The sequence below is a fragment of the Meles meles genome, chromosome 7 (assembly GCF_922984935.1).
Source record: "Meles meles chromosome 7, mMelMel3.1 paternal haplotype, whole genome shotgun sequence".
Taxonomy (NCBI): Eukaryota; Metazoa; Chordata; class Mammalia; order Carnivora; family Mustelidae; genus Meles; species Meles meles.
The window spans coordinates 34510232-34524531 of record NC_060072.1 but is presented as its reverse complement, the minus strand read 5'-3'; the positions used below and the strand labels follow the sequence as shown (position 1 = coordinate 34524531).

At 35.6% G+C, this 14300-nt stretch overlaps 1 protein-coding gene across 2 annotated transcripts in view; it reads right to left on the bottom strand.

Moving 5' to 3' along the window:
* SLC6A15 (solute carrier family 6 member 15) overlaps positions 1-14300 on the bottom strand; it is a 43772-nt gene that overhangs the window by 14359 nt on the left and 15113 nt on the right. For both annotated transcript variants that reach the window (XM_046012478.1, XM_046012477.1), the window contains 5 exons: positions 9802-10274; positions 4722-4879; positions 4232-4358; positions 2529-2710; positions 1037-1147 (listed from right to left, as the gene is read on the bottom strand). In XM_046012478.1, coding sequence (XP_045868434.1) covers positions 1037-1147; positions 2529-2710; positions 4232-4358; positions 4722-4879; positions 9802-10090 — 867 coding nt within the window. In that variant the 5' untranslated portion in view covers positions 10091-10274. The remainder of the gene's footprint in view (positions 1-1036; positions 1148-2528; positions 2711-4231; positions 4359-4721; positions 4880-9801; positions 10275-14300) is intronic.

The following is a 14300-nucleotide window of genomic DNA, read 5'->3' as shown; positions in this document are numbered from 1 at the left end:
AATGAGGTGTTAACTTCATTTCAGTGAGTGACTAAATGTATCTATACCTCAAAACTTGTTTTTGTTTTCTGCCAAATCACTATACCAAGTCCAGGAGGACTGATTAATAAGCAGGTCCAAGGTGCCCAGCATTGAGTTCAGCTCTAAGATGGATGAGAGAACATAAACTCTGAACCTTTTGTGGAGCCTAATGAGAACTTTTCTGAAATGTATATGCATTTACAAAGATTACAAAACTTCCCAAACTCACTACTGTAATTATTATTCTAGGAGGCACAAAACTCAAAACAAGAACATGGATATTCTCTGAGACAGGATTTAGAGTACAGAAGCCTTCTTAGCCTGGGTTCATGACTCTTAGGCGTTCTGTCAACCTTCTGAGATGTTAAACAAATAAATACGTTCATTATGTTTCTCTGGTAAGAAGAACTTATTATCGTTTTTTTCAAAGGGGTCAATTACTAAAAGTTAATAATCACTGACATTGAGAAGGAAGAGGAGAAAAGATGGAAAAGTCCTGGGGCACCTGGGTGGCTCAGTCAGTTGTGTCCAACTCTTGATTTGGGCTCAGATCATGTGGGACTAAGCATCAAGGCAGGCTCCCTGCTCAGCGCTGAGTAGGCTTGTCCCTTTCCCTCTGCAACCCCCATCCCTGGCTCACATTCTCTCACTCTCTCTCAAATAAATAAAATAAATAAACAAAAAAAAATCTTTTTAAAAAAGATGGAAAAGTCCTAAAATTTATCAGTGTATAAAATCAAAAGTTGATTTACTATAAAAGGAATTTTTCAAATTCACATAGTGACTGTCTCACTCTAGAACTAAAATGGGGACATTTAAAATTGGAAATGGATGGATATAATTACAGATATTTAAAAGCCCTGGTTTTTCTAGGCTGGTTAACATAACAGCTATAATTTAAGAGGCTAGTATACATATGTTAGAACGATTATGCTTTAAATCTAACTGTGGGAACCTTTGAACAGTAAACAATGCTTTTATGATCATAAGCCTTAAACAGAAATGCAGTACATACCTTAGGGGTAAACATGTGGCGGATGCCATCAATTGAACCATTTAAAAGGAGTGCTCTGATTAGGAAGCATATAAGTACCACATATGGGAACAGAGAACTAAAGTACATGATCTACAAAGAAAAAAAGAAGTAAATATAAGTGAGACTCACTAACGACTGTATTCCTTTCGGTAGTTAAGATTATGTTTTATTCTATATTTTGACAGTCTCTGTTTTCATAGCATGACTAATAGTACTGTTAATACGTTGTATGGCCATCATATTAGAGTGGCTTATTAGTCTCAATGGAATGTGACTTATTTAAGATCCTACTTAAGATATAATGAGAAATAGGGAACCTCCGTTACTTACACTGCTTTAAAATAGTCCACAGGTATGATGTTACTTGAACAGTGTTTATATCATCTAGTTCACAAAACAAACAAAATTTAAGAGAAATAATGGCTACTTTCTCCCTAATTCCTACTTTTGTTTTAGGCAACAGCAATAGCAAAAAAAAAAAAAAAAGAGTCCTTTTTTTTTTCATTAATCAAAATTCCATTATAATTCTGTAAAGCTTCTGGAGTAGAGAGCGGGCCCCTGTTAAGAATCCTAAGACTCTGAATAATTAATGTCAACGTTTAACTTCCTGCTTCACAAGTGTTCATGCTCAAAGTTACACGAATGTTTATCGTAGAAAAGCAGGTGTCCTGACCAGACATTTACTGCTGCCTTGACATCTCTGCGTGAAAGCCTAATAGGTCTCTACAACTTTTCAGGTCCAGAAAAAGACTTCTGACTTTCCCCCAAAGATGTCCCCATCCGTCTCTGCCTCAGCAAATGGCGTGACCATCCGTCTAGGTGCTAAAGTCAAACATCCAAGCGTAGTCCTGCCCTACTGGTAATATCTTATTCCTGAGTCACACACTCCAGGGATCTTTAACACAATTGCAATAAAATGTGAATTCCTCTCTCTTACGCTGCAAAGCCTCTTCTTAGAGTGCCTCCCTGTCCGCCCCACCACCCCTTTCCCCAACTGAGCTCTGCCCCCAGGGCCTTGCCAGTGGCCTCAGCCCCAGCTCTGCCCCTTCAGGACCCAGCAGGGCTGCACCCTCGGTCTGAGGCTCTCCTCTCTTGATCTGTAGGACTCGTTCCCCTGCTATTTGTGTCTCACCTTCATCACGGGTGAACTGAAACACGGAGGTCAACAGAATGAACAGCAAAAATACGGATCTTTTAGGTATTGACATAAAATTTCAAAAAATTTCTTTGATGAAATAAGGAAAGATTATGAGCGACTTTAGCTTTCACTATAAAACACGTCTTTATGTTCTTTCTTTTGATTTAAACACATTTTTTAAAGCACCCCTTCTCACCAATCGTTATTTAACTCCCTAGAATGACATGGTCCTTGTCGCTTGCCCACAGACATTTCTAGGGGAGGCTGAGGCAGGCACCATACACAGGAGTGGTGGTTAGCAGAAGCAGGAGGGGCTCTATCTAGCATACTAACTTTGCCAGAAGACTGAATGCCTTTGATCATAGCCAAGCAAACCACAACCCAGGCAGCCAGCAAGCAGACGGTCATCTTCCAGTTTAAGCCCCCACTTTCAGAAATGGAACTGGAAATATTCAGGGCTTCCCTGTACCAGTAATAGGTGGTGGCCGAACTTTTTTCACATTCCGGCTCTACAACTGTCGAGAGAAAGATATTACAATCATTTCAGAGGAGGAAGAGTAATGGCATTTTTCTTCTCCCCCCTAAGCCTGTAAATCAGTCCTTAACATTTCCTAGGAAAGTACTATTATTCTAGAGACGCATTTAAATTCACAGTGAAAACTCAACTGAGCAAAGTTGTGAAAAATCCACAGACATGTATTCTTGCTGGTGGTTTTTATTACACATTTCTGAAATAGGAATGTGTAAGCCTTTTTTTTTTATCAAAGTAAGAGAAGCACATCAGGTTTATAGCCCCTTCCATGCCCAGAATTATTTGACTGACTTCCTGTGACAGAGCTGTCAGATATGTAGCTGCTCGTCATACGTGACTCATGAAATGAAGCTAGTCTAAAGCGGTATGTGCTGTAAATACAAACTGCAAAGGAGATTTTAGAGACTTAGTCCAAGAAAAATAATGTAAATGAGTACATCGATAATTTTTATATTAACTATTTGTTGAAATGTTAATATTTTAGAAAAATATTCTTACTTGTTTCAATGTGGCTACTAGTAAATTTTAGACTATATATGTGAGTTGCATTCTATATTTACCGGACATCACTACTATAGGAATTGTCATTTATTTGACATGTCATTTATTTATATTCTAGGATTTAAAAATAAATGATGGGAAAACTATGAAACAACGGAACTAAAGGCATAAAAACAATTACTTCAATCCAAATTCTTTTTGTCCTATTTTTTACGTTATTTTTATTTTTTTATCCTTTATGATTACTTGCAGGTCCTTAAAAAAAAAAAAACTCGTGTTACTGAAATATATTTGATATAGAATGTTATATTCATTTCAGGTGTCCGAGATAGTGATTCCACAGTTCTGTACATGACGTTAAGTTCGCCACAATAAGTATAGTTACTACCTGTCACCATACAATTATTGCAGTATTACTATCTTCCTTATGCTGTACTTTGCATCTCCATGACTTACTTATTTTACAACTGAAGGTTATATTTACTTATTTTAACCAAAATGTAAGGCGTCAAGAAAGATGTATGGGACGCCTGCGTGGCTCAGTCGGTTAAGCCACTGCCTTTGGCTCAGGTCATGATCCCAGTGTTCTGGGATCGAGTCCCACATCTGGATCCATCCTCAGCGGGGAGCCTGCTTCTCTCTCTGCCTCTATGTGCCACTCTACCTACTTGTGTTCTCTCTCTCTCTCTCTCTGACAAATGAATAAAATCTTTAAAAAAGATGTACAAAATAAAAACTGTCAAAGTTAACAACTGAAGGGTTATGATGTTTTACCCTAATGTCACATGGCATGATAAAAATAACTAGGAAGAGCTAGTAAAATCAAATGGTAGCATCAGTCTTCATTCTAAGTATGCCAATCCTAAAAGTGAGGAAAGCTTGTTATGACAATTTTGGAAAGATTTTTCCACCTTATTTAAAAAAAAAAAAAAAAAACACTCAAAATCTCATTAGCAACTTTATGATCATTCTATACAAAAACACTACAAGATACATGTCTTACAAGTGTGTGAAGCATTTTTCACCAAAGGACATTGATCCCAAGGAAGAGGTTGCTGAAAAGACTGAGAAAAATAAAACAGACTCCAGCCAATGATGACATTGTAGTAGAGAGCCACAAAAAAGCACACCTGCAAAACAAAATAGTGAGATTACATTACACCTCTCATGCCCCTTCCTTTGAAACAAGATGAAATGCATAAAACCCCATTTAACCTATTAAAAATCCTCCTCATTTCATTTTTATTTGGGACACATTATTTTTTTTCTAAATAGATGTCCCTGTTAGATCTTAAGAACATGCATTATCAAGATGAACTGTATTAATATTTACAGCTTGGTTAGTGTATTAGCGCAAACTCCAATGGTGTTTTTTAAAAACGTGATTAAAGAGTTGAATGGAAATATACACTCAAAGGTTTCACTTAAATGCAAACTACACAATTACAAACCCTGTAAAAGTTATATGGCATCTACCATACTAGGAAACTTACTACACAACTTGCAAATCCAATGCCACCCAGTTTAGGGCTTATGTAATTCCACACACCAATGCTTCCTCGCCGAATTCTTTGACCCACAGAGAGTTCCAGGAAAAAAAGGGGAATACCTATTACCAGTAGCAGTATTAAGTATGGCAAAAGATATGCACCTACAGAGACAAGAACAAATAAAATAGATGATATTTTCAACAGTCACAGTAGAGAATACACTAATTTTGAATATTTCATAAAATATTTGAACTTCTATATAGTATAATTATAAAAGACTTTAAAGAAAATGCAACTTCACCATTTTAACCTTTCTAGTATTTGAAACCTGAATTTGACTGCTACATAGAGTTCTGATAAAAGATAACTATGATAAAAGTGAAAATATAGGGGCACCTGGGTGGCTCAGTGGGTTAAAGCCTCTGCCTTCAGCTCAGGTCATGATCCCAAGGTCCTGGGATCGAGCCCCGCATGGGGCCCTCTGCTCAGCAGAGAGCCTCGTTCCCTTCTGCTCTCTCTGCCTGCCTCTCTGCCTACTACTGTGATCTCCCTCTGTGAAATAAACAAAATCTTTTTTTTTTTAAAGTGAAAATATAAAGTTTCAATTTCATTTTATTGAAAGGGTAAAACAACTTCATATTCCATTAAAAAAAAAAAAACTGATTCCTTAAAATTATTTTCTCAAGTAGGTTCCACAAACTCCTGGAATTCTTACTCACATAATGCTCATGAAGTCATTTATCAAATATTATTCAAACTCACCTAAACATGCATTCCAAACCAGATAAATTAGAATGAATGAGATTTTATAGTATTAAAGTTTACTTTTTCCCCTAAATAACAATAGGGGAGAAAAAAAATGGCTGCCTAGATTGAAAAAGAAAAAAAAAATAGGAAAAGAAAAAGAATTTCTACCTCAGACAAATGTAATTTTTTCCCATATATACTTCATTTAAAAAATACATTTCAGGAATTTTTTTTTTTTTTTTAAAGAGAGAGACAGAGAGCATGTTTGCATTCTGAGAGGTGCTGAGGGGTTGGGAGGGCAGAGGGAGAAGGAGAGAATCAATCTTAAGCAGAATCCATGCCCAGTGTGGAGCCTGTCACATGGCTGGATCTCACAACCCTGAGATCATGACCTGAGCCAAAATCAAGAGTCAGAAACTTAATAGACCAAGCTACCCAGTCACCCCAAAAGGAATTTTTTTAATTTTCGAAAATTCTATGAAGGGGCATTGAGGCTGAGTGAGACACTAAATATTTAATACCTATTGTAAAATACATGTGCAAATATATATATATATATCCATGTAGTAAGATTTTCATACTTAAGAAAATTATCTTATAGCCAAATCTCAAATTAAGACATATGACTAATTATTTTAAAGTGGTTTGACAATGTTAAGGTTTGTTTTTTTTTTTTTTCAGTTAAGGTTCTCTTAACTGATAAAGTTAAATGTGAAATGTATTAATTCCTACATAATACATATGCAAATTATTCATTAAGTAACCACTAGAATGGACTTCCTACATTCAAATTTCTTATCTGGAGCTTTGTCCAACTGGGGACTGTCAAGTCAGTCATGCAACTGATGGTGTCAATGCCCTTTTCAAGTAAGAGGCCACTATTGTATTTTCCCATTTTATTTTATTTTATTTTTTAAAGATTTTTTTTTTTTTTTTTTTTTTTTTTTTTTTTGGACAGAGAAAACCATAGCAAGAGAGGGAACACAAGCAGGGGGAGTGAGAGAGGGAGAAACAGGCTTCCTGCTGAGCAGAGAGCCTGATGTGGGGCTCCATCCTAGGATTTCAGGATTATGACCTGAGCTGAAGGCTGATGTCCAATGACTGAGTCACCTGGGCGCCCCTATTTTTCCATTTTAAAAAAGTGTTTAATGGTATTGAATAGATTTTTGGAAGCTGTTCAAATTTTTCTGGTAGTTATGTTAAAGAAGTAAACTTTTTTTCAAGATACTTATCTCAGTTTCTCTATATAGCTCTGAAATAATGACCATATACAAGAATTTCCCTAGAAATTTTCCATAGAAAATCTCTACTTTCTTATGACGGATTTGCAGTCCTTCGGACTTGAGTTGATTCTACAGATGGGTATGTAATGTAAAGCATGGATGCATGAACTCATAAAACAGAATGATAAAATACCTAATTCTAAAAAGATTAGATTCATTGGTGCTAATGATCTGAAAATGTTTCCCAAAGGACTGAAAGTGCATTTTAATGCATGCACCTAATTCAAGAATGTGAATGAGTTTACATATGTGTGAATGACTAGAGACAGAATGAATTAAAACTGGACTCACTGGGAATCTTTCCTCAGTTATGTGTGCATGGCATGCTGTTAGATGCTTAGCTTTCTCTTCTAACTCAAATTACTGTTAGCCCCCATATTAAAAAGTCATAATTAAATAATTAAACTAAATAAATAAAAACATCACAACCAAGATATAACTGAGCATTTACTATTTGCCACTCATATTTCTAAGGATGTTACATGTACTTACAAGAATCCAGTGGGGTTAAGTACCATTATTATCACTTTACAGGTGTGGGAACTAAACCAGAAGTAAGTTAACTTGTAAAAGGTCACATGGCTAGTGTTGCGAAGAGCCAGGTTTCAAGGCCAAATTGAATTCAAAACCTGGGCTGGTAGCTTCTATATTACACTACTTATTAAGATTAACCATTGTACTTTTAAGTTTAATAGCTTCGGACAAATCAACTCATGTTTGGCCTATCATTTTTTGTTTTTTATTTTTTTGTTGTTCTTTTTGTTTTGTTTTGTTTTTGTTTTTGTTTGGTTTTGGTTTTTTGTTGTTTTTTTTTTACTTAATTTATTTAAGAAAGAGAGAGAGAGAACATGAGCCCGGGGGAGGGGTAGAGGGAGACGCAGACCATGCTGAGGAGGGATCCTGATGTGGGACTCGATCCTAGGACCCTGGGATCATGACCTGAGCTGAAGGCAGACACCCAACTGACTGAACCACCCAGGCGCCTGGGTCTACCAGTTTTTAGTTGTATTATTCAAGAAGTGCCCCAAGTAACAAATGAGTGAGATTCAAGTTAGTCTGAGGCTATTTGACCAAACAGCCAGAAAACACTACTCAAATATCTGGAAGGCTCAATGCTATACTGCATGTTGGGTACAGACTTTTGTTCCCTGATGCCATTTTGAAACAATGAATTCCATTGGCATCTTATAACATCACTGTCTAGTATTTGTGATTAAAAGGGAGGAAACAATAGTAGGAAGAACATCTTGACTCTTTCTGCATATGAAAATGAGGAGGAGCAATTTTTATTAATGACTAATTTCTAAATATGAAATTCTTTGAGTTCTCCCCAGACAAAAATGGTATTAAATGGAAGGCAAGGTGACTTCAGCCAAGACAGCCTTCTTCCTTAACAGTCTGGCCAGTAAGGCTCATGAGGTGAAAGGCTTAAAAATCAGAATTCATCTTCTGCTAGTCTTGGCAAATGGGCTGGCCCCTGAGAAAAAAAAAAGCAGGGTAGTATGTAGCTGCTTATAGCTGATTAGATAAATAATTCATCTGTAGTGTTAATGACTAGCTAAGGAACTTCCAGCATCAGTGGAGGGATGTGTAGTGTATCACAGACTTCCTGTATTGATTTTTACCTCTCAGACAGATTCATCAAACAGGCAATTTTTCAAACCTGCAATTTTGTGCCTAACTGAATAAACTAAACGAGATCTTTAACATATTTTGTCATCAGAACACCTCAGCTTTTTATCTCATACTCTAAAAAGAATTTTCACGTATGATTATATTTATTTCATTTGATTTGTACATTAAATATAAAACCATATTTTTGGCCAGTCAACAAAACTATCACAAACTGGAATCAAATACCAAAATATTCTTTCTACCCTTTGTGTGCTGAAATGCAGTTAATATAATACTTAGTTTTTGACCACATTTATTTTAATAGTTTCCACGTATATAGGTAACAAAGTTCAACCCAAATGTTAGTTAACATTACTTGACTTTGCTGTACTATAGAGCCTGTGTCCTACCTGAACAATCCATTCCTTTGTAGAAGCTTTTTTACTGATATTTAAGATAATTTTTGCTAAATAACCATTACTGGTTATATGCAAAAATCCAAAAAACTAGAATGTTATGTTAATGGGAGATATTTTTGTTTAAAATTAAGGGTGGGGGTGCCTGGGTGGCTCAGTGGGTTAAACATCTGCCTTTGGCACAGGTCATAATCCCAGTCCTGGGATCGAGCCTCCGCATGGATTTGGGCTCCTTGCTCTGTGGGGAGTCTGTTTCTCCCTCTCTCTCAGTCCCAACCCCTCGCTCTCTCCTGCTTTTTCTCTCTCCCTCAAATAAATAAATAAAATCTTTAAAACAAATGAAATTAAGGATGCTAACTTCTTTGAAGTTTTCTTTGAAACTAAGCATTGTCCCCAAATACTGCAGCATTAGAAATCAAATATATATTATATCTAAGGATGAAGAATGTCTGGCATTACATTAAATCTCTGGTTAAATCCCTTCACCTGGGATCTACAAAGTTCTGGTCAGCACTTCAACACCATAATTATTCTAAATTATATGCAATTTTTGTTTTTGAAAAGTGAAATAATTTAAAATTCAGAGTTAATAAATTGTGGAGAGAACACTCTTTCTGACTTCTTTCACCAGTACTGTCTTATTCCGGAATCTTTGGGGTTTTCTCCAAAGAGAATAACTGACAGGCATAAGGGATGCCTCTAACATTTTTGTTAGAAAGGTCAGTAATTCAGCAATGTTTAATAGCATCCACAGAAAGAATCTGAGAATGTATTACCCTCAAGCAATCTTTGAGTATTCATAACAAGCCATCTGCTCCTACAGAAACCTAATCTGAAAACAGAATTGAGCTCACTTCCAACAAAGGAATCTCCCTGGCTTTACAGTGGAATCCGTGGCTTCTGAAATAATGAGGTTGCAGAAACAACACGAGCTATTCAAGACAGTCAATTACGATTTATTCAGCAATGTATCACTTAACAACAGAAACAAAAAACAAAAACAAAAACAGCCCCAAAACTTACCGCCTCCATTCTTCTGACATAGGTATGGGAATCGCCACACATTTCCTAAACCTACAGAAAATCCAACTTGGGCCAAGATGTACTGTAGCTTACTGTTCCAAGCTGGCCTTTCATCCTCGACTTCGGACTCTTCTTCAACATCTGTATCTTTCTCTTCTTGAACATCAACAATTAGTTCACTCTTCTTAAAAGCATCATCAGCTGAGTCTTCATTGGAAAGAAGGTCTTTAACAGACTCAATAACTTCATCGTCTAATTCTCTTTTTACCACCTTGCTATTCTTCGGCATTGGAAAGTGTGGGTAGAACAATTTTTGTTTTAAATTCCCTGATGGTAAATGTGCTAATTCTTTTCTGAAATATGTTAATTGATATGGATAAAAGATGGACAGAGATATCAAATAAATCCTTGGCTCAAGGTGACAGAGTCTTAATGGATCCTGGATCCCTGTATGTCCAATATCTTATGGGTACCTGTAAAATTTTAAGTTGAAAAACAATAATATTTAATGAGGAAAAACACTTAAAATACTGAAAACTCTTTATTATTAATTTTTATGAAAAAAACTCTTTCTACAGAGTATAACCTCTGATCGTCCTTTGCCCTTCAGAGCTTGATATGACCAGAAGTGTCAACAGTATAAAGTACACATGTGCTTCAGACACACTTTCTTTTAACTAATATCTTCCTTCTTGCATAAGTCTAATTTGATCTCAGGTATATTCTAATGCCTAATAGAAGCTATTTGTTAGCAATTAACATTTTCTGGCTCTTTTTTCCTTAATTATTCCTTTTTACCTCTGACAAAAAAAAAAAAAATCCCGTATTTTATTCCTTCTAGAATTATATATGCAATTGCATGCCATCCTGTAAATCTGTCTTACACAGAATCTCTTCTGTCCACATATTCATCATTCACTCACTTGATATTAGTTGTAATATGGATAAAATTCAGAGATATAAACAGTAATGCATCATATGCGATCAGCTTTAAAGGAGCTTATCTCTACTGGAGAGAAAGGCAGTCCCCAAATAACTACACCACATTACATAATTTATATGACCCAGCATCATTACAATGCAAGAGATCAGGAAGGGTGGATAAAAGCGGCATTACTTTTGGGCAGGGACGGAGTGGGGCCCCACCAAACATAAATACCATAAACAGAAGCAGGACGTGGTAACCGTTATTATTTGTGTAAACATTCTCTCACATGACCCTGAAAAACCCACTGCCACCACTTTGTCATTTTTCCCTTTCTTTATATCTTTGTATGTTATATCTCATATCCTTTTCTCTGTTCAAATACAGACCAAGTAAGGGTGTGTATAGGGTATGTCTACAAACCAGTGACGTTGTCCATTTTAAAAAGTGTTCAAACATAAGAATTTTTCTCTTCAAAGCTGGCTTGGGAGCTTTAGAAATAATATCCTAAGAATTCTGTCACTTATTGCTAGAAAAAAATGGAATTCTTTGATAGAACTGTGTTAGATTTATATTCAAAGTCAGAGAAATAGCCCATCATACTTTAATTCACAATCTTAATGAACAAGACAGGGTGCTGGGTAACTCAATGCAAAAGAAAAAAGGAATTCATTAACTTGACCATGTAACTTATTTGTGGCTTTTAGGCTTGGAGGTGTTTAGTTGTTTCCAAATTAAAATACATACCCTAAGAGCAAACCCTCATTTTGGATTTGGTGAAGATTAAGAGGTAGGCTGTAAAGGAAATTCTGAAAAAGTAGCAATGCAAAATTTTTAAATAACAGACCCATCTCTAGAATAGAACAACTTCTCACAGTGACTACTATAAAGAGATCACCAAGTTTTTGATGTGGAAATAGTTTCAAGAGGTTAGGGATTATGTCTGTTTAATTTGCTTTCTTTTCCCTCAGAGCTCAGTAAATATTAGTTGAGTAAATGAATAAATACAACCGTTGAAAGACTGAAATAAGCTAACTTTCCAAATAATTTTTACTGGAAGAAAACAATCTGGCATATAGGAAACTGTAATTTGTGAGATATGAATTATGTAAAGATCCACACTTGTTCAATTATCTAAAGATAAGCTGTTGGCACAGTAATTTAACTGATACATAGATAAGAGCATTGGCTTTAATCTGACAAACTTGGAGCTGTGTCCTAGTTCTTCTGTTTATTGGTTGCCTAACTTCTGGTAGTTCTATCATTCTAAACCTTAGTTTCCTCAATAAGCTAAGGTTATTAGCTATTCTTCTTGCTTTTTCCATACAAATAGAAAGGTAAGGAAAGTATCAAAGTTTAGAAATGCTTTTACAGTAAAAACACCCACCATTTCATAAAGAAAAAAATTAAAAGACAGGGTTACTCATGAGCCTCCCCCAAATTATCTCATAAACTATAAGTATTTTGTCTATAAATGTCTAGTCTTTGCAGAAAAAAATAAACACCCAAACAAAAAAATTGAAATGAAAAATAACTGTGGACACTGCAGAATGTTTTATTACATATTTAATGAATAATCTACAATTGTACATATGACATCTTTTGGCAAAGTTTACACTTAAAAGTTCCTTTCTTTAAAAAAAAAAAAGTTCCTTTCTATCAGACTGGGGTGCCTGGATGGCACAGCTGATTAAGTGTCCAACTCTTGGTTTCAGCTCAGGCCATGATCTCAGGGTCATAAGATTGAGCCCCATGTGGGGCTCTGCGCTCTAGGCACAGAGTCTGCTTAAAACTTCCTCTGTCCCTCCCCACCCTGCACTCATACTCTCTCTCTCTCAAATCAATAAATAAATCCTAAAAAAAAAAAAAAACTTTTTACCGAACTATCCAGATTTTGTATTTTCCACAAAAAAGTGCCAAATGTAAACAAAATTTAAATACAATGATACAAATGCCCGAAATATACCTAGTATATAAAACATATCTATATATACATATTATATAATGTAATAATCCTAGGTAACATTTATAAAATTAAACATATTAAGAAAGATGGCTAAATATGTTGTTGCTTTTATTTTGAGCTGTCTTCTTAACTATGCCATTAACTCTGCCTGGAAAAGGACTTTATCACACTCATTTCACATTTTCAAGGTTTAAAGTTGTTGTCATATGAATGAACCCCAAAAAGTAGGACAGAATAATATTGTATGATATCTATAAGTATTCTGCACTATTACTTGTTTGGTTGTTTGGGGATTTTTTTTTTTTTATCCTAAGTCCCTATAACTTATTGAGTCAGAGACCTTCCTTTCAGAGGCTGCATAAAGCCAAAAGTAAAGTAACTTGTAAAAAGTTAGTATACAAGACAACAATTTGGAAACCCAATTAATTTCACATCTTCAAGACCCAACTTTTCTAAAAGATAACATTTTTTTTTTATGATGCCAAAAGCTTTCTTGAAGGACTTAGTTCATAAAAGTAGACTGTATGATAAAAAGCGAGGTTGACCATTGCCAAAAATATATTAATCATTGATACATTTGAGAAAAGAAGAAATAAAGCAGGAATGTCCAGAATGTCCACCTCCAACAAGTGAAGTGAAAGGTCATAAAACATCAGTACTCTACAGGTCACAGGCAGTAGGATAATCAGTTTCAAGTTAACTGCACAGCCAAGTTAGCACCCACCATTCCTGCAACAGAAGCGCGCGATCGTCTATGCGATCGCGTAGATCGCACTTCATCTGCACCTAGGAGTTGCATCAGCAGTCGACATCATGACCTGGGAAAGGCCTCCTGTCTACCCATGAGCAACAGACAGTCAAGATCAAGGGTCAACAAAATATTACCCATGGGTTAAATACAACCCATTATGTGATTTTATAAATAAAATTCCACTGGAACATAGCCATGCCCACACATTTACATATTTCTATAGCTAATTTTGTGCTGCAACAGCAGAGTCACTTTGTACAGACTGCAAAGCCTAAAATATTTACTGACTGTACTGAAAAAAATTTGACAACCACTGTTCCAGAGAATATATCTGAACAGAAGATGTGGAGTTCCTCAGACTTCTTCATCTAGGCTCCATTTTCATAGCACTAATTTCTTTATCAAATAGTATGAGATAAAACTCTCCCCATTTAGTGATAATTACTAAGAATGACAAGATTCTATAGAACCAGGGAGATGGAGTGGTCGTAGTTGAAAGGGGAAGAAACAGAAGCAAAAGACAAATGTAGAAAATAGTTTTAGAGTTTCAAGAGGATTACTTATTTAACAAAACTCAGGTACAATAAAATCAAGATAAAAAAAAAAGTGCCCCTTTAAAAAAAAAAACCTCAAAGAAAAGATATAAAAGATGATGGGGAAGAAAAAAGTTAGGTGAATGAATACAGAATGCAGGTAAGTAATGCAAAAATTCAGTACAGGAATAAAAGGCACATTAGAAACAAAGTTTGCTACAAGTACATCCATAGACATGGAGAACAGACTTCAGGAACCTTCTCAAAAAGAATGAAAAGAGTCAAATATCTTAAAGGAATTCAGAAAAAAAAGCTAATGGAAAT